The sequence below is a fragment of the Equus caballus genome, chromosome 14, assembly GCF_041296265.1.
Source record: "Equus caballus isolate H_3958 breed thoroughbred chromosome 14, TB-T2T, whole genome shotgun sequence".
Taxonomy (NCBI): Eukaryota; Metazoa; Chordata; class Mammalia; order Perissodactyla; family Equidae; genus Equus; species Equus caballus.
Window position 1 is genome coordinate 20,388,456 of NC_091697.1, and position 24,288 is coordinate 20,412,743.

Here is a 24,288-nt window from a genome sequence, read left to right on the forward strand (position 1 = left end):
CTCAGGCCTCATCTCACTCAGGAAGCTGAGAAACCCACTGGGTGAGCCTGAAGGCCATCCAGGCCTGCTTGCCTGGACAGGCTACTCCAAGCTCAGCCCTGGGAGCTCCTGGGCCTTGCTGGAAGGGCAGCCCCTGCCAGGCCCACCTCCAATCCCTTCCCACTTCCAGCAGGGCCAGGGAAGCAGGAAGACCCCTGCAGCACCAGGAGCAAGAAAGAGGCAGGCAGGGGCAGCTGGCCAGGTTTGTGCTCGGACTGTATTCACACAGAAACACGTGGCAGCTTACATTGGACAAAATGAGTAATAAAAATTGGCTTTAAATATGGAAAAACCAGGGCCCTGTAATCCCATGCTAGCCTAACACTGGGACTAGGATGGCCATCACAGTCTGGGAAGGGCCAGGGCTGGGGCCTAGGGCACAGGCACACAGCCTCAGCCTACCCCCTCCACACACGCATGCACACACACACACACACGCTCACACACACACCCCACAGGCACACACAGGGAGGGGCAGATTATTGCTGGGCTATGTGTCTCTTGTTACGAGGGGAGTTTGGAATGTTTGAGGGCTGGCCAAGGACACCCCTCCCCTCTTCCCATGGCCTGGGCAGGGGTGTATCTACCAGAGGTATCTGCAGGACACGGCCCAGCATGAGGGATGAGGCGCCCTGGGAGCTGGAAGGCAGAGGCAGACCCATTGGGGACACCCTGGGCAATGACCGATGGGTCCCAGGGTCAGCCCAATCTCTGGTCACACTTTGGCACAGGCCTAGGGGATGCAGAGGCTCCAGATCCAGCTCTGACAAGTGCTGAGAAGGGACAGTATCAGGCCCCAGAAGGTGGTGGCCTGAGCCTAGAGCAGCAGGGGCAGGCACGAGTCTCACTCAGAGGTCGGTGGTGGCGCGCACAGTGCTGGGGGCTCAGGACCCTGGCCTGGCCCAGCCTCAGCCCATCCACGCTGGGCCTGAGGAGACTTGAGTTTGGCAGTGGCCCCTCTGCCAGCTCCAGGGTGGGTCTTAAGAACGCTCTGGTTGCTATATACATTCGTACAAATACATAAATACAGAAAGCCCCGAGCTCCACAGACAAGAGCTGAAGGGACGCACCTTTGTCCCAGGGACAGCCCAGGCCTTCCCAAACTCAGCCAGACCAGGGGCTGAGGGGCAGAGGACACTGGAGACAGCTCCGGCTGTGTTCCCCAGCTGTGTTCCCCGGCTGTGAGTGGAGAATGGGGAAGACCACTGTGCAAAACTGTAAACAGCGCTCCAAGTAGCTGCTACCGCCAACCACCGGTGGGGGCCTCAGGCTGGGGGCTAGAGGCGGGTGGGGGGCTCGAGGCGGGTGGGGAGCTCTTCCTCACTGTCGCTGCAGTTCCCACAGCAATCCTGGAGTGGTGGGAGACATGGAGGGAAAGAGGCAGAGCAAGCACCGTTAGCCACCAGTGCCGTCACCCAGGCTGGCCCTGCCAGGACAGGCCAGGAGCTGCCTGGGGCCATGATCTGGGGACAGGGCTCCCCAGGAGTGGCCTGAAGCAGCAGCTCAGGCCAGACATGTTCGGACATCAGTGCAGGGGCTGCCAGCAACAGACAGAATTAAGGGGGACGAGGTGGATCCCTGGCTCTGCCAGGGCAAGGCCCCGTCCAACCCCTCTTCCCTGGGGCCGATGGAGGCAGGGCATGGGGAGACAGACGGCTAAGCAAGGCTAGCAGCTTGAAGGTGCCAGGGTGCAGGGAACAAAAACAGTGGGGAGGGGGAGGCGGGGAGAGGGCACCAGACTTCTTTCACCCACATCTCGCCTCTGCCATGGAAGGGCTGCCCGTGGCTCCCCAAGGCCGGGCAGTAAGCCCAACCCACGGGGAGCCCACACTGCTCACCTCTGGAAAGAGAAAAGAGGCCGTGAGCCCAGCCAGGGTTGGGGATGAGGCCAGAGACCCTGGGCACCACTGGCATGACTGGAGGAGGCCCACTCCCAGTGCACGTGGGCACCAGCTCTGCCTCCCACCCACCGTCCCCTGGAGCCAGGCTGGGGGCCCAGGTACACTGCTAGGGGTTACCTGGCGACTGAAGAATCTCTGCAGCAGTCCCTTCTTGGGGGGCGCAGGAGGCTGGCCCTTCCAGTCCAGGTCTGGGGGAACCGAGCCGTCCAGCCCAAAGACATTCAGCTCCTGGAAGCACTCGGTCTCCACCATCTGCCGCAGGACAGGCAGCTGTGAGAGCTGCCCCCAGGGCCGCCCCCAGGAGCCCACCCCACCAGCTGGGCAGGCCCCCACCTCGTTCTGCCAGGGGATGGGCACACTGCCCGTAGCAAACTTCTGGTAGAAGTCCTGGTCAGTGGGCTCCAGCTCCACACCCTTAACCGTGGAGAACTGTTCGATATCCAGAACATCCTTGCAGTAAATGGCCTGAGGCTAGGGGACAGAGGCAGCGGTCAGATAGGAACACCACGCGCACAGGCGCAGGAGGACAACTCAGCTCTGAATGCCACTCCAGCCTTGACCTGGCGGTGCGACCCTTGCAGCTCTCTGGTGCACCAGGTGCCCTGTGCACTTCCTAAGCATGGCAGTCCCTTCTCTCTGAAGCCCAGTTTCTCCTCTGTAAACCAAGGATCACTATCCCTCACTGCTCACCGACTGATGAGGCTGCATAAAGGCCATGCCTTTCCCAGGTGGTGGTAGCTGACCCACGACAGCCAACCAGCCCCCAGAGTGCCTGGTGGGATCAGTGACAGGCACCCCCTCCACCTGCACACAGCTGCCTGGGTGTGCAACTCCTGAGGGAAGCACAGGGTGAATCTCGGCCGGCCTTTGTGGCTGGGCACCCCATGCCAGGCCTGCAGCTGATGCATCCCCTGGCTGGGATGTCCACCAGCTTGCTGCATCCTCTCACGCTTCATAGAGGATCAGAGCCGTCCTCCCATCTCCCTGCACTCCCAGCCCCTCCTGGGAGCCGACCTCAGTCTAGAGGCCACTTTCCTTTACATCTTTACAATGTTTTCTAAATCCTATGATTAAAGATGTCAATTAAAACACCATCATGGGCTGGCCCGGTGGTGCAGCGGTTAAGTTCACACACTCTGCTTCTCGGCGGCCCGGGGTTCGCCAGTTAGGATCCCGGGTGCGGACATGGCACCGCTTGGCAAAAGCCATGCTGTGGTAGGCGTCCCACATATAAAGTAGAGGAAGATGAGCATGGATGTTAGCTCAGGGCCAATCTTCCTCAGCAAAAAGAGAAGGACTGGCAGTAGTTAGCTCAGGGCTAATCTTCCTCAAAAAATAAATAAATAAATAAATAAATAAGAAAAATGTAAATCATATGTGTACATTAAAGGAAAATCATCATGTGGGGGCCAGCCTGGTGGCGTAGTGGTTAAGTTTGTGTGCTCCACTTCGGTGGCCCACGGTTTGCAGGTTTGGATCCTGGGCATGGACCTAACACTGCTTGTCAAGCCACATTGTGGCAGTGTCCCACATAAAATAGAGGAAGATGGGCACAGATGTTAGCTCAGTGACAACCTTCCTCAAGCAAAAAAAGGAAGATTGGCAACAGATGCTCAGGGCCAGTCTTCCTCACACAGACACACAAACACACACACAAAACAAATCATCATGTAAAATGGTGCAGCTGCCTTGGAAAATAGTTTAGCAGTTTCCCAAAAGGTTAAACGTAGCATGACCATATGAACCAGCAATTCCACTCCTGGGTATATATCCAAGAGAAATGAAAACATTGTCCCCACAAAAACTTGCATGTGAATGTTCATAGCAGCATTATTCCTAATAATCAAAAAGTGGAAACAACTCTAATGTTCATCAACTGATGAACAGATAAACAAAATGTGGCATGTTCATACAATGGAATATTAGTCAGTCATAAAAAAGGAACAAGTACCAATACGTGCTACAATACTGATGAACCTTGAAAACACTTGAAGTGAAAGAATCCAGTCACAAAGGACCACATATTGTATGATTCCATTTATATGAAATGTCAGATTAGGCAAATCTATAGAGTCAGAAAGTAGATTAGTGGTCACCAGCGGCTGGGGGAGGGAAGAATGGGAGTTTTTTGGGGGGAAGGGTGATGAAAATGTTCTAAAACTGATTGTGGTGATAGTTGCACAACTCTGAACATGCTAAAGCCATTTAATTATATACTTTAAATGAGTAAATTGTATGGTATGTGAATTAAATCTCAACAGAGCTGTTAAAAACAGCATCACCATCAAGCTTCCTTTCCATCTGCTGCTTCTAAACAATTAGACTCCAGGGCACTGATTTTCTAACTTTTTCTAACTTTCTAACCCGGGAGCGGTGGGATGATTTCAAGGTTAAATGAGATGACATCCACGGGAAGCAGGAGTAAACCTGAGTGGCAGTGCCAGCCCTGAGACGGGCTGCTGGAAGTCAGGCCCTTGGCTCAATCGCCCACGGCAGTGCCCGCACGGCAGGTGCTGGTGAGGCTGACATGACACAGTCCTTTAGAGGCAGCAGACCCCCAGCTGGCCTACCATTTCAACTCCTCTCTACAGCCCACCCCCCAAACCTCCCATTCCTGCTCAACATTCCCCCAAGGCCCCTGCCACACTTAGAAGAAGGCCACACACAGCCTTCCCTGCACATGCGCACGCCAGCCACACTGGCCTCCTCGTGGCTGTTCTCTCTCGAGGCTGGTCCCTGCACCAGGACCGCAATGCCCGGCTGCTCTTTCTCCCTGGAATGCTCACACCTCAAAACTTGGCACAGCTCTCTCCTTCACATACTTTAGATTTCTGCTTAACCAGAAGCTCCTCAGAAACCATCTTGTCTAAAAATACTCCCACCGCCCCCATCATTTCTTATCTTCTTAGCCTGCTTTATTTTTCTCTGCTGTACTTTACATTACCTGAAATTCTTTTTTCACTTACTTTACTTTGGTGTATCTCCCCACTAGAACATGAAGGCAGGACTGGGTCCTGTGGATCTCACTATCTCTGAGATCGGGCACATACAGGCACTCAGATATTTGTTGAATGAATAAACACTCATGTGTGTGGTTGATAGCCATCAACCTGGCCTGCCCATCACCTTCCTGCCTCCCCAGTGTTCCTAGTGAACTGTCAATCACAGGACCCAGTCCTCCTACACATGGGAGGGGGCAAGCACAGGACCTAATCTTGGCCAATCAGAACATGCCCTGTGACTTTACGGAGAGAAGCCTGAATTCAGTGGGAGAACAATCAACAGGTTGAAGCAGAGCCAAGAGTTGGAGTCCCAGCAACATGGCATGAAGCTGATGTTGGCCCTACTCTGGGACTTTCTGGCCAAACGAACCAACAAGCTCCAATGTTGGGCATCAGTAAGTTTGAGTTGAATTTTTGCCACTCGGAATCTGATGACTCGAGGACATTACTGCCTGCAGGACACCCGACGCACTGAGATGCTCAGTGAATGAGTGAGACTTTACAAGGGGTGTGTCCTGCGCACAGGCAGAAGGTCTGTGCTGCCAGGTGTAGTGGGCAGCCGACGCTCTGCCAGCCCGACAGCCCTCCCTCCTGCCAGCAGCGGCAGCTTGGTTTTCCTTTGGGGAACGGATCTCCCCCATTGGCAGTGGCTCAGCGTGACCACTGAAAGGCACCTGAGCAATCAGAGGCAATGAGCATCAGCTCAGAACTTTTTTTCGTTTTAGGACTTGTTTTGAAATTATTAGGTTGGAGGCGCTCCCCGTCTACTGGGGTGGCTGAGCTGCTGAGCCCACCACTGCTATGCCCTGGAAGAGCTGCCTGGGAGAGAGGACTACACGTGGACCAGTGTGCGGGGAGGGAGAGAATTCCTACAACACTGTTGGAGCCCCAGAGCCAGCAGGCCATAATGCAAACCTGGCCTGGGGCTTTTCATTTGCCTGAGCCCAGTGAATGACCTGTTTTGTTGGCTAAGCCATTTGAGTAGGCTTTTCTGGCACTTGCACTGAAAGTGTCCTGACTGACCCCTGGGAGCCCCCTGTGCCCCCTGCAGGAGTGGGCAGCACTCACATCCGGCTTGAAGGGCGGCTCCAGCATGCCGGCTCCCAGCCGCTTGAAGTTCAGCTTCTTGAAGAGGGGGTGCTCCTTCACCTCGCGGGCGCTGCCCCCACGACACCCCAGGCGCTCGGCAGGGTCCTTGCAGAGGAGCTGCGGCAGGGCAGGGCTGGTCAGGGTGGCCTCGGGAGAGGAGCCCCCAGGCCCAGCCCCAGTTGGATGGGGGCACGCTGGCAGCCATACCTGGGAGCAGAGCGAGCGGGCCTGCGGGGAAAAGCGCTCAGAGTACTCCTCCTGCACCTCCTTCACTAGCCGCTCGACCTCCTCCCGCTTGATCTTCTTTTTCCTCTGCTGGAAGGGGGACTGGCCTGCGATCATCTCGTACAGCAGGCAGCCGAGTGCCCACCAGTCTGGGCTGAACGTGTACCGTTCATTCTTCACCACCTCCGGAGCTGGGCGGGGTGGCATGAGAGTTAGGGCTCAGCAGGAGGTGGGAACCCAGCCCTGGGGCCCCGGGAATGCCCAGCGTATGTCAAGGTGGGGGATCAGGTCAGACTGGTGGCCCCGCTCAGACTCGGGGGCCAGGGGCAAGTAGAAGAGCTCATCCCATCAAAGGGAGCTGACATGGCCCTGGAGGGGGCCAGGTCTTCTGAGTCTTCCAGAGAAGTCAGAAATCCATATTTTTAACGTGAAACTGTCTGGCTTATCAAATGTTGGAGACCAATTCAAATTGCTTTAAAAAGAATTTGACTTAAACACAAGCATAGGCCAAGTTAGGCCCATGCAGCTACCAGTTTGCAAGTTCTGGATTGAATATCAAAGAGAGGAAAGAAGACGGCCCACACACATGCTGGATGCTTCCTGCTGGCCAGGGCGGGCAACGGGGAGTCACTTCCTCTATTACTTCTTTTCATTTTCAAGGCAACCCTGGGAGCAGTTCTGATGGTCACTTTACAGCCTGGGAAAGCACGGCTGGCAGAAGTGGAGTGTCTGTTCCAAGGACACACGCAAGCAAGAGGTGGAGCCCACAGCTGGGGCTCTGTCTACTGTGTCACATGGTCCCCAAGGGGACTGTGAAGCCACATCTTTGCCCCAACAGGGACGGGCACTCTCACTCCCAAGTGTGGGCAGATCAGGGGAGCAAAGGGCTGGGGCCACGGGAACAGGTTTGAGTCCCTTCTCATCCCTCACTGGTAGCCAGCTGCAGGCCCAGCCAATACTAAGAGATCAGTAAGTATTTAACGAATGGTGTGGGGCCCTGGCTGACTCTTGGCCTCCTAATCTGTAAAAGAAGGACATCAGCTCTTCCTACTCCCTGAGGCACAGGAGACTCCCAAAAAGAAGTGGTGGGGGGGCTGGCCCCGTGGCCGAGTGGTTAAGTTCGCGCGCTCCGCTGCAGGCGGCCCAGTGTTTCGTCGGTTCGAATCCTGGGCGTGGACATGGCACTGCTCGTCAGACCACGCTGAGGCAGCGTCCCACATGCCACAACTAGAGGAACCCACAACGAAGAATACACAACTATGTACCGGGGGGCTTTGGGGAGAAAAAGGAAAAAATAAAATCTTTAAAAAAAAAAAAAAAAAAAAAAAAAAGAAGTGGTGGGGCCAGGCCCGGGACAGCAAGGGGACCCGGGAGGTGGAAGGGGGAGACTCACCCATGTAGCCCACGGTTCCCACACGGCCTTTGATGGTCTGGCCCTCGGGCACGTGCACAGCCAGCCCCAGGTCAGAGATGCGGATGTGACCTGAATGTGGGTAGAGAAGCAGGGGGGCCTGTAAGCAGGCAGGCCAGACCCCAACCCTACTCCACTCCACCCCACCTGTGGCCCCCCACCCACCGTGGTCATCCAGTAGGATGTTCTCTGGCTTCAGGTCCCTGTGGGGAGAGAAGGGCAGGGTCAGATGCTGCTCAGCTTGCCAGGGAGCCAGATGGGGCCGCCCCCAGCCCTGCCCGCCCCCTGGGATGGGATGTGCAGGAAGGTGCAGGAGCCATTTGCTGCCAGGTCAATTCACAGCCCTGACTCGAGGGAGCAGCGGAAGGATCTAGGGAGCCAGGACTCCCAGGACTCGCTAGGCAAGTGGAAGGCAGCTCTCACCCGGGGGAGGCTCCTTGGATGTCACCAGTAGCCTTGCTCACCCATGGTGTCTAGCGGCTCCTGCCCTCCCCGCTTCAGCTGACTCTAGCTTTCCTATCTGTCAAATGGGGCTACTCATCTGTCCCCTGATGAGGTTCAAACAAAACCACTGCCAATAACAATAATAAGCAGAGCCCTCCCCTGCAGAGCCCTGCCTGCTGGGCTCCGTGCACTTTACTGCATTACCTCATTCATTCCTACACAATCTGCCAGGCAGGAATTGCAGTCTCTGCTTCCCAGGAAAGGAAATGGTGCTGGGAGCAGAGCGCTGACTGGCCCAAGGTCACACAGAGAGGGGTGACAACGCCAGGAGTCACACAGAGGTCAGCCAGACCCCAGAGCCTTAGTCTGAGCCTCTCAAGTCCACCTAGTGTGGTCGAGTGTGGAGCCCCAAGCCGGTGCCTGCCTGGTGCTCAGACAGGCTTGTGGCTGCAGTGACAGCCCCAGCACACCAACATCCTTCCACCCACAACCAGCTGCAGCCCCTGGTGGGTGGCCAGAGCCCTTGTACCTGTAGACGATGCGCTCTCTGTGCAGGTCCTCCAGGCCACAGCAGATCTCCGCGGCATAGAAGACAGCCCGCGCCTCCGGGAAGCCAGCCTGACCCATGTGGTAGATGTGGAACTTGAGGTCGCCGCCGTTCATCAGCGTCAGCACCAGGCACAACGCATCCTTGGTCTCATAGGCATAGGCCAAGCTCACCTGTGGCCGAGGGGACCCGAGCTCTCAAGCAGGGGCTGGGGGCTGCCTGGTGGCAGGGCTGGTGCCACCCACCCAAGAAATCCTTCTCAGTGCCACTCCTTGGGGTTCAGCCTGCTCCCCAGGCCTGGCGTCAACACCCCAAACCTCCCGGCCCAGGCATCTCGGAGGGCGGAGAGGCGGTGCCTACAGGAGGCGGGGCAGGGCGGGAAGAGACCTTAGCCTGGCGAGTGAGGCGGGCAGGGCAGCTCATGGCCAGGGGGAAGGGTGGGGTCTCCTGTCTGTACTTACTACAAACCTACTGTTCACTTTCTCCAGGATCTGCTTCTCATTGAGCGCCATGGCCTCCCCTTTCCGCTTCTTGATCCGCTTCTTCTCCAGCTTCTTGCAGGCGTACATCTTGCCAGTTGCCCGCACCTGGCAGGCGCACACCTATAGCCAGGGTAGATGGGGCAAATCGGGACCATTCGTGCCCTTCCTGGGCATGCAGGGACTCAGGGCGGGTAAGAGGTCGGTCCAGGGCACCCCTACCCGACCCTCTGCACTCTGCTGGGGGCTCTGGCCTGATCACTCACCTCCCCAAAGCCGCCTTTGCCCAGGACTCGGTATTGCCTGAAGGTGTTTTTGGTCACTGGCTGCCTGTGAGCAAGGGGTTGGGAGCAAATGCTGGCTGAGCAGGAGCCTGAGGCCGTAAGAGCCCCAGTAAGCTGGCCTACCCCAGCCCAGCCCTCAAGGAGCTCACCTTTCCAGCCACTTCCACTGCAGAAAACGGTTGAAGTAGATGCTGTCGAGGTAGTCGGCAAAAGGGGCCACACTCAGGTACTCGTGGGTCAGTCTGTGGAGAAGGCCCAGCCTTCTGGTCAGCCCAACACCCCAGGTTCTTGGCTTGATGGGCCAGGACCCTGTTATGTGCATGCTCAGCCCAAAAGGCAGCATTTCAGCCAACCCTCCTGCTAACCCACCCAGCGGAGCCGGCCTGGGCTGAAGCCGAGGGTGCTGGAGGGAGGGGGGGCAACCCGCCCAAGGGCGCACAGCTGGGACGAGGCTAGGGGGAGAGCTCCCTCACCAGCTGCTGAACTGTTCACAGACTTCCAGGCTCACAGAAGCCCCCTCTTCAGGACACAGTTCCAGGCCTATGGGCAGGGAGAGGCTTACCGGGTGAGCTCCTGGAAGAGGTCTTTGCAGGGCCCCTGCTCGAGCCGCTGGGTGCAGTTAGTCACTAGCTGCCGGGGGACCTCGGGGATGAGGTCAGGACCCTGGGGACAGGCCACAGGTCAGGGCAGGGGGCTCCCCTGGCCAGCTGCCTATGCCCAGGGCAGATATCTTGGGCCTGTACTAAGGGCAGCTGCAGGCTGGAGGTGCACCAGGCTCCTGGGTTGCTGAACTCCGTTCCTGCCGCTCCCCTTGAGGCAGAGTGAAGCAGAGTCTCTGGCAGGCTTGCCTGCAGGCCTGCCCGGAGCCCCGGCCCACTCTCCTGGGCTCCGTGCCTGCGGGACTGCCTGGTGAGCCTGGAGTAGCTCCAGGACACTCTCTGCCCAGGCTGTGGTCATCCCTCTTCCCATCACCGAGCTCTGCCCACTGCCGTCAACCCTCCATCACTGCTCACTCACCGTGTGGCTCAAAAAATTCTGCATTAGCCGCCGCCCACACGCCTTCCGCTTCTCATCAGGGGTCACTTCATACTCGGCCTACAGGGTGGGAGGCAGGGGGGTTGGGGTTTGGGCAAAGCAACAGGTGTGGAGAGATGGGGCACATGTGGCCCTGGACCTCTGCCTGCCCTCAGGGTTGCGCTGGGCCCCATGGCTGGGCTACACTCACCACCCCATCCAAGAAGGCAATGCAGCGGGTCAGCTCAGGCCTCGTCGCACAGAACTCTCGGAACAGCAGGCGTCCGATGGGCTGCCGCTCGCACAGGCTGTGGTAGTCACGTTCTGCAGGCAGAAGTGGGAGTTGCTGGGTCCCCAGACCTGGAAGCTGCTGGCAGGGCACTCCTGTCCACATCGCCAGGCCCTGGACCCCAACAATAGCTTCTCGCCCTGCAATATCGCAGTCGTTATCTCCTTTACAACCCTCAACAAAACACTGAGGTGGGCACTACTGTTATTTCCATCATAGCTTGTGGGGCCAGGGGGCTAAGTGATTAGCCCAAGGTTACACAGCCAGGAGTGTGGCTCCAGGGCTGGGGCCCTCACCTCCCCCCATTCTCTCCTGGTTCATACCACTTGCATACGTCACAGCGCTGGGGTTGGGTGCGGTCTGTGAGGTTCCGGCCCAGCCTCTGGGCCAGGCCCACACCTGCTGCCTGCCTGGCGAAAGTGTGGGAGGAAGCTGTGGCTTCCGGTGAGCTCGAGGCTAGGCCTCCTTCCCAGGGCGGTAGAAGCAGCCATGGTATATCCTTGCCCACGTGCAGGCTGTCATAGGGGGCCTGGGTAACCTTGGGTGCTGCTCAGACCTGGGGCCTCGGCCAAGATAAGTAGGAACTGGGGTCCCGGGCCCTTCTTATCAAGGCTTTGCTGGGCCCTCCCCCAAGTGCTGGGCTTGGTAGGGCTGAGCACAGGCCTGGGGCTCCCAACACAGTCAACCTATGGGCTGGCTCCAGGCCCCACTGCGCCCTATGTACATGAACCCTGCTCACCCTGGTCCCAGCCCTCCCTTCCTCTGCTTCTCTCAGACCGCCCAGATCTGGCGCTGCCCTCCTCCCACGCCCACCCCCCAGCCCTGCTGTCCTGTTCGTTCTCTGCCCTCCACCCATCCCAAGCTCAGGAACCGAAACTGGGTTGGGCGGTGCAGCCTCAATCTTCCTGCTCCCTGGACCCTCCAACCCTGCCCCTCTGCCCCGGAGTGAGGTCTCAGGGGAGCTGCCCTGGCACCAGCGGTCCCCTTCGCCTCAGCACCCCCCGCTCCCCGCCCAGGCCTCACCAAGGCTGTGCCGCAGCTCTTCACACTGGCTGATGTGGGGGAACTGCAGCATCTGCCGCCATTTCTTGCTTTTGCCTTTGCGATTCCCACCGCCACCTGTGGGAGCAAATAGGCGCTGGCTCTCGAGTCCCACCACTGCCACGCCGCCCTGCGATCCTCAGGGCACTGCAGAGGCCTCAGACCCAGCCCAGGCATAGCCCACTCTCGGGCCTTCCTTCCACCTGCTCCAACATGCCCTCACTGGGTTCCAAGACACACATGGTCCTGCAGGCCCTGCTGCCGGCGCTTGGGCTGAAAGAGCCAAGACGGGCAGTGAGGCCAGGCCGCTGAAGGAGGGTGGGATTTCCAGGTGGCTTCACAAGTCTCAGCTGCTTTCTACCAGGTGGGAGTTTCCCAAGTGAAGAAAGTAGACAAGGACATGCCAGTGGTGGGAAATGTCAGTCAAGGCCCAGAAAGGAGAGACTCCAGGACATGTGGGTCGTGCCCGAGAGATGGCAGAGGGCCGCCTGGGTGACCGGGGAGGCTCCGGGCCCTCATTTCTGGGCCCTGCATCAGAGCTATCAGAGACTCAAACCAGATGGTGAGAGGAGGGCTGGCACTCAGGATCCCCAGCCCTGCACGAAGGGCTTCCCTGGCCCTGCTTGATACCTGCCTCATTTTACCTAGCTGACCCTCATCTGTGGCTGCTGGGCCCATGGTAGCAGCTCAAATGCCTACAGAGCCAGACAGGTACGGTAACTGTGGGCCAGATGGGGGACAACAGGGAGTGGTGGCGAGTGTGGTGGACAGGACTGGGTATGCCCCTACTAATAGCAGTAGCTGCAGCACAAGTCCAGCCGATGGCTTGATTGTTGCTAGGCAGGGATGCTGGATGAGTGTGGCCGGCGCTACCAATTCTCCAAAAGCAGCTGGGAATACGGACTATTACATGAAATACTGGTTCCTATTTTTTTAAAAACCCACTGCAGCCAAATAAATAAAACATGTTAGAGAGATAGACAGATGTGGCCCGTGGGCCATGAGGTTGAAAACGGTGGCAGGGGCCTGAGTCTTAGAGTCTCACAGACCTGGGTTTAAATCTCCAATCCACACTGTAGGCCTCTCACTTGCCATCTATGAACCTCAATTTCTCCATGTGTACTCTGGGTCCAAAGCCACCTTGGGAGGTGGTGGGTGACTGGGAAAGTCTGTGTCCAGCACTCAATAGGACTGTGGCAAAGTGGGCCCCCCTGCTCTAACAACTCAGTGGCAACCTCAGGCAACCACTTTCCCTTGCCCAGCCTCAGTTTCCCCTCCGGTTTAGCCAGCCTTATTTCCATCTGGCCTGGCTGAAGGCAGGTGGTGCAGAGGGAGGGGCTGCCTTCTAGGGAGGGAGCAGGGCTGGGTCCCTTGAGAGGCTCCCTGACCTAAGCTGCTTGGAGGAGGAAGTATCACAGGGCACCATTGGGAAACCTGCTAGCACGCCTCCTGCACCCAGCACACCCCACAGTCATTGCTCCACTGTGAGTGAGGAACAGACCCCCACCCCCAACCCCAGACAAGGCCTCCCCAGAAGGGGAACTCCTCCCCCACCCCCGCAGGTCCCTCACCCAACCCTCCATCCGCCTGCCTCCCCCTACCAGTTACTTCCTCCTCCCCCTCCTCCCAGCCACAACAAGGCAGCAGCAGAGTCACATGCAAATATCCTGTCCTAGAACTGCCACCAGAGTCAGTGGGGCTCCTCCCCACCCAAGGCTGGCCCCCTCTCTGTGTCTCTAGGCGCCTGGGAAAGGAAGGATGAGCGAGGGCTCACACCCCCAGTGCTGCCCCACTTCACCCTCCCAGCAACTCTGTCAGACTGGGCCCAATTTCATAAAAAACTGGGGCCCTGAAATGAAGAATCAGTTTGTGCAAGATCCAAAGCCTGGAGGTGCCAGAGGCAAGATTCGAACCCAGGTCCCTGGGAGACCACAACCCAATCTCCTTTCCCACTCCAAACATGTCGGACATCTATTAGGTGTCAGCTGAATACATACACCAAGGGTTCCCAAAACACCTAGGGCCTCAGATCACTTGGGAAGCTGGCAAAAGCCCAGGCCTGTGCTGTCTGCCAGGTCGCAGAGAGACTCCGACACAGCCAGTCTGGGGGCCAGGATTTGGGACTCAGTGACAACTGGGATTTCCTTTAGTTTTCATGTCCTGTCCCCAACTATTCCACAAAAAGGGTTACTAAAGTTCTAAGAGAAGAGACTTGTCTAGAGCCATGCAGACGGGAAGGGCAGAGCCAGGTCAGGGTATGGGCTCTCCAGTGGAGCCACCAGTTCCCGATGCGACCATCCTCTGCTACGTCTCACCTGGAGCCTGAGGAAGCCTGTCTGAAGGTGCCCATGCTCTCCGGCCGGGCAAGGCAGTGCTCTCAGCGGCCTCAGGCCTGAACTGGCTTCAGCCCTAGGGAGAGAGGCCTGGCCAGGCTCTCCCTACCCCTCCTCCCTGGCTGGCTGGATGACGAGGCAGAACAGAATCGGCAGATGCCCCCAGAGGCTGGAGGAAGGCCCAGCCCCAGGACTCGATAAGGGACAGGAGATAAGGAAAGCTCTGGGCACTAAGGATCCAGCCTGCCGTGCCCGTTTCTAGGCAGCACCTCCCCAGGGTCAAAATGCACTGGGCAGGCAGGGGGCACCAGATGCCAGCTGGGGGCTCCTCTGAGCTTCCCACAGACTTTGTTGGGGGCATCCTGTGACCCAGGCCTGAGTCTACCACAGTCTCGCTCTGTGACCTAGGAACTAGTCCCTGGTCTGCGCCTCAGTTTCCCATCTGTAAAATGGGTTAGAAAGGTGAAGCAGTGACTTTTTCAGCCTGGAAGCCCAACAAAGAATGGAAAAACTGTCATGACCTCCCCGCCCTAGAATTCCGAAAAGGGTCTTGTTCACTGCTGGGTCTCAGCACCCTGGACAGGACGGGGCACAGAGTGAGTTCGGTTACCATGTTATTGAGGTGGACAATGGCAGGTGAGGGGCAGACTGACCACAAGGCAGTGAGGACTAGGTCTGGTCCTTCCGTGTCCCCCATGACCATCATAGAGCAGGTGCCCGGTAACTTACATCTGGGATGGGAACCACGAGGAGCTCAGCACACAGTTCACCAGACTGGCTCCCTCTGCCAGGCCTTGCCTACAGTCCCATCACCCTGCATGCTCTCTTCCTTCAAAGCTCAGCTCCCACTTATTTCTGTGCCCGTTTGCCCCACTAGACCGTGGGCTTCCTGGGAGCAAAAATCGTGACCCATTCACCTCTGTCCCCAGTGTCCTGAGGCACCAAGCAAGTGCAGTCGTGCTGGCAGCATATGTGACCAGCAGTTTCCCCCAGTCGGGTGGGCTGTGCTACGCGGAGGCTCCGTTCGTTCATTCATTCTCCAACGTTTCCCCTGCACCAACTTTGTGCCGGGCCGGGCCGGGCGCGGGGGTCTGGGCCGGGGGCACGTAGGGTAGGTTGCCCCTTCCTAGGGCAGCTTCTCACCTCTCATCTGGGAGAGGCCTCGGAGAGGCACTCCCGGGGCTCAGGTCCCACCCTTCCCTCTTCCTTCCTCTCTCCTTCCCTTACCCCTCACCCCTCCCGCGCGAGGGCGGCGGCCTGACCCCCGCCCCTTCCTGGGCCCCGGCTCCCGGGGGCAGGTGCGGAGGAGGAGGACCACGAGCCGGAAGGGCTCGCATCTGCGCAGGGTACGGGGCGAGGGGCGCGCTGCCCGAGGGGATCGGGCGGCCCGGGCGCCCCGCCGAGCTCGGAGGCCGCGCGCCCGCGTTCCCTGCACCCGGCCGCCTCACCTTCCCGGGCCTTGAGTAGCACCGTGTTCGCTACGATGTTCTCGAGCTCCATGGGCTGTGGCGCCGCCGGGCCCGCCGGGCCGCGCCACCGGCCGGAATCGCGCGCGGGAGCCGGGGCCTGATGACGAACGGCGCGGCTCGGCTCGGCTCGGCTCGCAGTGACCGCGCCGCGGCCTCCCGGGCCTCCCCGGCCGCCGCCGCCCGCCGCCCGCCGCCCGCCGCGCACTCTCCGCCCCTCCCGGGGGCCACCCAGCGCCGGCCCGCCCCGCCCCGCCCTCTGTTTACTTTACTCGGCCAATAACCGGGTGGGTGCTCCCCGCGCCGTCTTCCCATTAGACAGCCTCTTAATTTTCCCCCGCCCCCCGAGCCAGGGATTCGCTCAAAGGAGTGAGGGGGCGGGACTTAGTACGTCACCTCTTCCTGGTTGGTCTGAGGTGGGATTCAGCCCCTAGGTTCGAATTTCTGGGCCTTCGTAGGATACCGAACTGCCAATTAGGGCCGAGCCCTCCGCGGGACAACGGAGGTGGGTCCTCTGGGTCACGCCCTGGATCCCGGATGTTTGATTGGATTATGCAAGCGTCAGTCATTCTCAGCAATGCACTCTGATGGGGCCATCAGATAAGGGTGTGGACCGGGTCCCTTTAGTTCGCCTAGGCTTTTCCAAGGTTTGGAGGGGACGCCCTTGGGGTCCTTTGCCTCCTGCGGGTCGGCCGCGGGCTTGTTTGGGCCATGTGTCCGGCCGTGTTTCTTTGGGTTGGCCCATCCTGGAGGGTGCACGTTGGAAGAGCGGAGAGGCCAGGAGGGAGCTGACGACCTCCCCAGCCTCAGCCTCCCCAAGCCTCTGGCCTGGCCACAGCAGGCGCCCCCGCCCTGGCCCCGCAGCCGGATGTTGTGATTTCTCTCCACCCACACGGCCTCGCCCGCCCTCGGCCTCTGCTGCCTTATAAGGCAGCAGTACCGCCCTGAGACGTTGGGATGAAGTCACACCCATTATACAGGTGAGGAGCTGAAGCGCCAGAGGTCCAGTGGCTGGCTCCAGGCCGAAGACTAGGGAGAAGACAGGCCGAAATTTTACAGCTACTCAACTTCTGGCTCAGCATCCTACCCACTCCACCCCCTCTTCACAAACCAGGAAAGGAGGCTTGCCCAAACTCAGCGACTAAGGCAGAGCCAGATTCAACTAGGGTTCTCTGATCCCTGTCCATTCATTCATCCAAAAATACAGAGCACCTGCTTTCTGCCAGGCACCGAGCCATCTGCTGGGGAATATAGTGGTGTCAGCAAGATAGCCAAGCTCCCTGCTCACATGTGAGAAGGGACTAAAGGTGATAATCCTGTAAATAAACAAATAAAGAGAATGGTCTTAGAGAGTGATAAGTGCTGCTACTGTCCGCACCGCCTAAATAGCCAAGATAAATACAGCCAATGGTTAGCATAGGTTAGCATAAAGGAAGCCATCGTATAGAGGGGAACCATGTTAGGACTATACATGACCTTGATGCACAGGACACCTCCTTTCCTTGTCAGCAATGCTCTAGTTTGCACATAGCCTAGATAAATATGCACCTGCTTGTGAGAAATATGCGTGCTCTGCTATTTTCATAGCTTTGGCTTATACATAGACTTCCCTATTCCAATAAGGCAATAACTTTGTTCTTTCAATTTTTCCAGGGATGTAACGACCTTTGGGAAAAAGCCCTCTGCTGGTATCTGTCACCGGTGACAAGAGGAAGGGATGCTCTGTAGTCTCAAGGACTACAACACCAGATGGTCAACATTCCGAGACCCACCCCCCTTTTTTGGCTCATTTACCCTATATAACTGCTTCAAAATTTTGTAGTTTTAAGATGGTTCTTTAGAATACAAGTCCACCATCTTCCCCCTTGCTGGCAAGCTGTAATAAAAAGACCCTTTCTCTCCTACCACCTTGCCTCTTGACAGTTGGCTTGTCTTACAGCGAGTAGAAGACCCCCCCCCCTTTGGAAGTTGCATTAAGACATTAAGACAAAATAGGGAGTGAGGAAAAATGGTCTCAGAGTGTGACATTTGAGCAGATCCAGCCACTCAAAGCCCAAGGGGAGCAGGATTCCAAGCAGAGGCAACAGCAGGTGCAAAGGTTCTGAGCCTAGAGTAAGTTTGGTGTGTTCAAGGAACAGGAAGAAGGCCTGTGTAGCTTCAGGGCCTGGTGGTCTGAGAGGAGATGAAGGAAGGAAGGAGCAAGGACACCAGCTAGGTCGTGGAAGGCTTTGTAGACCATAGCTAGGAGTTAGTTTGTTTTTCTTCAGTGAAAGGTGAAGCTTTTGAAAGGATAATTTGTACGTTAAAGAGGTCATTCTAGCTCGTGAACTTTTAGGGGCCAACACTGGAAGCAGAGGGAGCAGTTGGGAGGCTACGGAACTCCAGGAGAGAGGGCATGGTGGCTCGGGCCAAGAAAGTGGCAGAGGAGATGGAAAAAAGGGCATGGATCAAGGATGCGTCTGGGAGTAAAGACAAGTACCTTGAAAGAGGAAAACCCAGTGGCCGGTAGGACAGAAGGTGGGTACCCCAGCCAGCTAAGGCTGTTGTGTCCAAGTGAGACTTGAGGGTTAAGTCAGAATATGCAGGTTTCGGAGGTAACTGGAGTGGGGAGAGAAAGAGCCTTCTGGACAGAGGGCCAGTGCATGTGCAAAGCTCTGTCAAGGAGGGTGGTAAGGGCCCTTGCATTCGGCACCTGAGGGCAGAACCTTGGGCTAGAGTTTCAGGTGCACATTGGGGTGGGCTTGAGGGGCAAAATGGAGGCTGAGGCCTTAGGAGGAGCCCGGATCAGGGAAGTCCTTGCAAGTTAGGTAAGGAGTTTGGATTTCGTTTTGAAGATAGGAGGGACCTGTCAAGGGTGTTTTAAGCCAGCGAGTGGTGTGATCAGATTTGCTTACACCGAGGGCTCCAAGCCACACTGTGGAGGATGTTCTAGGGGTGGGGTCAAAGGTCAGAAGAGAGGGCCTTAGGCTGAGCTGTAGACACCTGTTGTTTGGTGTTCAGCATCTGAACACCCCTCTCCTTTGGGAGGAAACCTATTAAATGCAGAGACAGGCCCTGCCTTCCAGTGGGGAAATCAGAGGGTGGCAGAATTTCCTTTCCAAGGTCCCCGGTAGTTGGAGCACATTTCCAATGCTTCCAATCAGGTTTATGAATCCAAAGCAAGTGATTAACATAAGACGTCTGATGGACCATTTAGGATTCGTTATGGCGGCAGTGGAAGGGGAGGGGGAGGTGGTCAAGCCAGGCTCCTCCTGGGTAGGGGGAGTCCGCAAGCACCCAGGAGCAGTCCAGTCAGTTCGCTGTCCACCTGAGTCACCCAGAGTTGGCTTCGTCGTTTGCAGCCAAGTATCCTGAGTAAGACAGGTGGGAGACCTTTTAAGAGGAACCATTAGAGAGGAATGACGGTAGCCCACGCTGGGGCAGTGGCCAGGGAGTGTAGACGAGCAGCCAGATTGAGAGCGCTCCTGGAGCTGGGATGAACAGGACATGGCGATTGATATGAGGTGAGGAGGGGAAAGTGTCGTGTGCAACTCTCAGGGGCTGACTTTTCAACACATTCTCCCCCTGCAGCCAAGTAGTCCTTTTTTTTTTTTTTTTTTTTTTTTTTTAAGATTTTATTTTTTCCTTTTTCTCCCCAAAGCCCCCCGGTACATAGTTGTATATTCTTCGTTGTGGGTTCTTCTAGTTGTGGCATGTGGGACGCTGCCTCAGCGTGGTCTGATGAGCAGTGCCATGTCCGCGCCCAGGATTCGAACCAACGAAACACTGGGCTGCCTGCAGCGGAGCGCGCGAACTTAACCACTCGGCCACGGGGCCAGCCCCCAAGTAGTCCTTTTTAAAAGGGAAACCTGCCACCAACTATCTGAGATATGCATTTCTAGGAATTTATCCTACAAATATAATTGCACTCAAGCAAAATAAGAAACGAATGTTCAAGCTTGTTCATTGCAGCGTTGTCTGAAAAGATGAAAGGTACTAATTGTCTTTATAGGGACTAGTTAGGTAAAATTTAGTCCTTTTCTGTACAGGAATACTATGCAGCTGTTTTAAAAGAGTGTGGAGGTGCTCTTCATGTACTGATACAAACAATCTCCAAGATATATTGTTAAATGAAAAAAGCAAAATGCAGATCAGTGTGTAAGGTTTGCTACCGTTTGCATAAAAAGGGTCAGGTAGGCTAGGTTACGCTGCAGTAACACACAATCCCCAAATTTCAGTGACTTAAAACAATGAAAGCCTCTTTCTCTGGTACACTGCACGTCCCTGCAGGCTGTTGGGAGGCAGGGATGCTCCGCTCAGAGTCGTCACTTGGGACTCAGGATCACGGGGGCTCCATCTCACTTTGTGCTTCTACAATGGCAGACAGAAAAAGGAGATGCGGTCAATCTCCATGGCCTTTAAAGCTTGCACCCGAAAGTGGCACAAGTCACTTCTGCTCACATTTCATTGGTCAAAGCAAACCACACGGCCACGACTAACTCGAAAGGGGTGGGGAGGTACAGCACTGCCGTAGCAGATGGTATTTTCCAAAGATGAGCGTCACAATAAGCTCTCATCCCACAGGCACTTCTTCAGTGTGACCTTGACACCCCCACATCAGCAAGTGGGCTCTCATTTCCCTGTCCTTGACTCTGGTTCAGCCTTAGTGACTCTCAGCATCAGGAGAATCTGGTGGAAGTGACGCACATCAGGTCTGAGGCTAGGTCAGGAAAGCCATGCAGCCTTGTTTTCTGGCAATGCTTATTCTCCAGAAACTTCTCTCAGGATGTTCCCTCAGAATCAGTGGCCATGCTGTGAGACGCCCAAACCGAATGAAAGGCCATGTGCAGGTGCTCTGCTCTGCTTGACATTCCCCACTGAGCCCAGCCTTTCAGTTATCCCACCCCAAGCATCAGCCATACGAGTGAGGAAACCTCCAGGTGATTCCAGCTCCTGGCCATTGGAATCAGCCCCAGCCGTTCAAGTGCCCCCCGCTGAAGCCCCTGGCACTGTGGCGCGGAGACAAGCCATTCCTGCTGTGTCCTGCCTGAATTCGTGACCTGCAAAATCCATGAGCATAATAAAATAGTTGTTGTTTTATGCCCCTAAATTTGTTACACAGAGATAGATTCCTGCAATAGCTACTATACGCCTGCAAAGAGAATAGAATTGGAAATATTTGGTGAACGACACTAACTACTATGGACAAATTTGCTTCTAGGGGCGTGGCCACAGGAGGCGCAGAATGCTGGTTGCGTCTGAGAAAAGGGAGTTAAGGGGCTGGGGACAGAGGCGGGAGCGAGGCTGTTCATCATATGCCGTTTCGGACTTTTAATCTTGTATCATGTGAAGATATTGCTCATTTTAAAAATGATCAACCTGATCCTCGCACTCTCCTGCTCAGCACCCACCAGCGGCTTCCTGGGTGGACACCTCCAGGGTGGCCCCATGATCCCTCCTCTTGGGGTTCACACCCTGACGTGACCCCCCTCCCCGTGAGTGTGGGCTGAACCTGATAACTCACTTCTCATGAAAAGAATGCAGCCAAAGGGATGGAATGTCACTCTCCTGATCAGGTCACTAAAGACTGTGGCTTCCGTGTTAGGTGCCCACTCTCACCCCGTCACTGGCTCACGCAGGGAAGCCAGCTGCCATGTTGTGAGCTGCCCTGTGGAGAGGCCTACATGGCAGGGAACTGAGGTCTCCACCACCAGCCTTGTGAGTGAACCTGGAAGTGGATCCTTCTTCAGTCGAGGTGACTGCGGCCTCCCGAGAGACTCCGGTCCAGAGGTACCTGGTTACACAGTGCCTGAGTTCCTGACCCACTGCAACACAATCAGTGTTTGTCGTTTAAGCAGCTAAATTTGGGGGCAATTTGTTATCTCTTATTAGCAGCAATAGATAACTAATATACTTACCATTACACTTAAAAATAAAACCCCAACTCCTCCCCCTGGCCTACCAAGGCCCAACTTGATCAGGGATGGACTGTGTGGCCCTCCGACATTATATCACATCCTTCTCCCTCTTGTCACACGGTGTGAAGGTCACACGCTGACCTTTCTGCAACCACCTGGAGCTGTGCTGTCCAATACAGTAGCCACTAGCCACACATGGCTATTTAAATTTAAGTTAATTAAAATGAAGTGAAATGAAAGTGCAGTTTCCCAGTCATCCTAGCCACAGTTCAAGTGCTCAACAGCCGTGTATGATTAGTGGCTCCCAGACTGGACAACACAGATAGAGAGTATGTCCATCATTACAGAAAGTTCCGTCAGACAGCACCAGTCCAGAGGAAGGAGTGGCTTCCATTTGTACAAAGGATCCACGGTGACAGCCTGAATGACTGGGAGAAAAATGGTGCCACCAACTGAGGAGGAATGAAGGATGGTGGGCTGGGTACCTTCTGATCCCCTAAACTTGCCTTTGAACAGGTAGTTCCGCTACCTCTTGAAATCTATGCCTCAAGTCTCTGCTAGAGAGGAGCGGAGTTCGTGTTCGTCTGTGTGTATCACTTGTGAGCAGGAACTTGATGGCTTCCCATTTCTTAGCCCATAGACCCACACCCCAGCTGTAGAAAGACAGAAGCCGGGGCAGGGAGATTGTGCCTCTCTGCTCTGGTCCAAAGTAGTTGGTGGAAGAGACCTGGACTTGCAGGAAGAACTGGGGCAGGTGTGTAGAAATTGCTGAGGACGGGGAGTGGGTCGACGTGGCAAAGTTTCTTTGTAAACTTCTATAGGTCGAGTTCAACCATATGCCAGGCTCTGTCCTTTCACATGCCTTCAAACATCTCGGCATGTCTGTCAGGCAGTGTGAGTGCCTATCCTCCCAAAAGAGGTGTAGCAATTAAGGTTCAGAGAGACTGAGCCCCTGACCCATGGTCACCACGCTGGGGGGCAGTGGCCAAGACGAGATTTGAAGCTTTCCTGATTCAAGCTCATTTCTGTCTTTACCCTCCAGTTCCTGTTTCATTATTTTCCTATTCTTTAAGCTACTGACTTACAGAGCTGATTATGAGAAGTTTTGTTTTGTTTTGTTTTGTTTTGTTTTGTTTTGTTTTAGGAACTTCCTGGTAACAATTCATGAATTCTTGCAACAGTTAGGACTTCTAGTTGCAACTAAAATTACTTTAGGCAAAAAAGGGAACTTATTCATTCAAGTAACTGAAAAGTATAGGTGGTGATTCTGACTTCAAGTGTCTTTGGATCCCAGGTCTCAAATGGTGTCACTCAAAATTTGTCTTTCCCATATTCTAACTCTAATTCTAATTCTGCTTTTGTCTGTGTTGTCTTTATTCTCTGGCAGTTCTCCCTCTGAGATGTTAAAGATGGCTGCCAGAAGCTCCAAGCTCACTTTCTACCAATACGGCAACTTCTACTGAGAGAGAAAGCCTTTATCTTGATTCCAGCAAAAATCCTGGGGCTGCTTCTCACTGGTTTGATTTGGGTCAGGTGTTCATCTTGAACCAATCACTGAGGACAGAGGGAGGCAGTGTTCTGATTGGCCAGGTCTAGATCACAGGCCCACTCTACCCTCAACTGAGGGATGGCTAAGCTTTATTTTATCCACTGGCTGGAAGAGGATGGGTCCTTCCCCAAAGGAACATTGAGGGCCCTCACTAGAAAAAAGGAGAATGAATACTAAACAGGGGAAATGATAGATACCCAACACAGGCTTTCAAATTATGTCCCACCACTGTAGATGCCTTGAATTTTCTGGAAGTCAAAGAAAGAGGCAGTAGAAATGGAGAGAAGTGGAGGGATCTGAGAAATATTTAGGCAGTGGAATGAACAGAACTTGGAGGCTGATTAGGCTGGAGTCATAGGGGAGAGAGGGTTCTAGGCTGCAAGCAACAATAACGACTCTAGCGTGTTAAACAAAAGGGAATTTACTTTACCGGAAGGCCCTCAGGGATTTTCAGCATCAACTAGAAGGGATAGGCTTGGAAATAGGCAGGAATTAAGGGCCACGAGAGGATCAGGAAGCAGGAATTACAGCAGACACTGTGGTTGTCCACCTAATATCCGTGCCACTCCTCTTCCTTGTTCGCAGAGTCCCAATTCTGTTCCAGTGGACACTTCACTTCACATGCCTCTAATCTAGCTCCAGGACTGATGGGTCTAAGCCAGTTATAGAGAGCTCCTACCCTTAGCAGAGATTGATTTATGGGTGTCAGGTGACCCAATTCTGGCCAATGAGGGGAGCTCTGCTTGGGATTTTTTTGAAGAAAGTGTCCTCATTTCTAAGAAGGATCTATTGGAAGGGAAGGTCCCTCTTCTTCACTAGAGTTTAGATGTGATTGCTGGAGTTGTGGCAGCCATCTTGTGACCATGAGAGAGTCAGCCTGAAGGTTTGTACGTCAAAGACCCTAGAAAAGATAAAGGGGAAAGAACTTGGGTTTTTTATGACATTGTTAAATCACTCAAAGCACTTTTCCTGGAGCTCTTCCATTCTAGATCTCTTGTGATGTGAAATGATGAATTTGAATTTCTTTACTGCTCAAGCTTGGTTTTCGGAAGGCATCCTGACTTATGCCGTATAGCAGGGACAATGTGGTCAGGGCACTGGTGGTGCAATGCCAGACCTCCAACTCCAACTCTTTTTGCCATCCTTATGTGGCAGGATGTGCTCAGGATTCAGAGCCCTGGGAGAGAGCACCCACTGGCTGAGTTTAGGTCTCTCAGGCTATGCTATGGTAGGGAGAGGGTGATCTGGTCCATTAGGCTTCCATAGTGGGAGACGGTC

At 55.4% G+C, this 24,288-nt stretch overlaps 1 protein-coding gene and 1 long non-coding RNA gene across 4 annotated transcripts; one reads left to right on the forward strand and one right to left on the reverse strand.

Moving 5' to 3' along the window:
• Positions 1–238: 238 nt before the first annotated feature.
• Positions 239–15,771, reverse strand: GRK6 (G protein-coupled receptor kinase 6). 3 transcript variants are annotated; one of them, XM_023617113.2, is made up of 16 exons: positions 15,547–15,771; positions 11,748–11,843; positions 10,647–10,759; positions 10,439–10,516; positions 9,984–10,084; positions 9,571–9,663; positions 9,404–9,467; positions 9,120–9,260; positions 8,641–8,831; positions 7,833–7,870; positions 7,650–7,739; positions 6,239–6,447; positions 6,011–6,148; positions 2,274–2,411; positions 2,058–2,192; positions 239–1,388 (listed from the first exon to the last, which is right to left on the reverse strand). In XM_023617113.2, the coding sequence occupies exons 1-16, from the start codon at positions 15,596–15,598 to the stop codon at positions 1,317–1,319; spliced, it is 1,749 nt and encodes a 582-aa protein (XP_023472881.1). In that variant the 5' UTR covers positions 15,599–15,771; the 3' UTR covers positions 239–1,316. The 3 variants fall into 3 exon arrangements, with proteins under 3 accessions (XP_023472881.1, XP_070088986.1, XP_070088987.1); XM_070232885.1 differs by having other exon boundaries at positions 239–1,879; positions 15,547–15,768; XM_070232886.1 differs by having other exon boundaries at positions 9,895–10,084; positions 15,547–15,739.
• Positions 15,772–15,925: 154 nt separating this feature from the next.
• Positions 15,926–17,468, forward strand: LOC138917241 (uncharacterized). The gene is made up of 2 exons (XR_011424975.1): positions 15,926–16,544; positions 17,218–17,468. It is a non-coding gene; the product is annotated as an uncharacterized lncRNA (long non-coding RNA).
• The last annotated feature ends 6,820 nt before the right edge of the window (positions 17,469–24,288 follow it).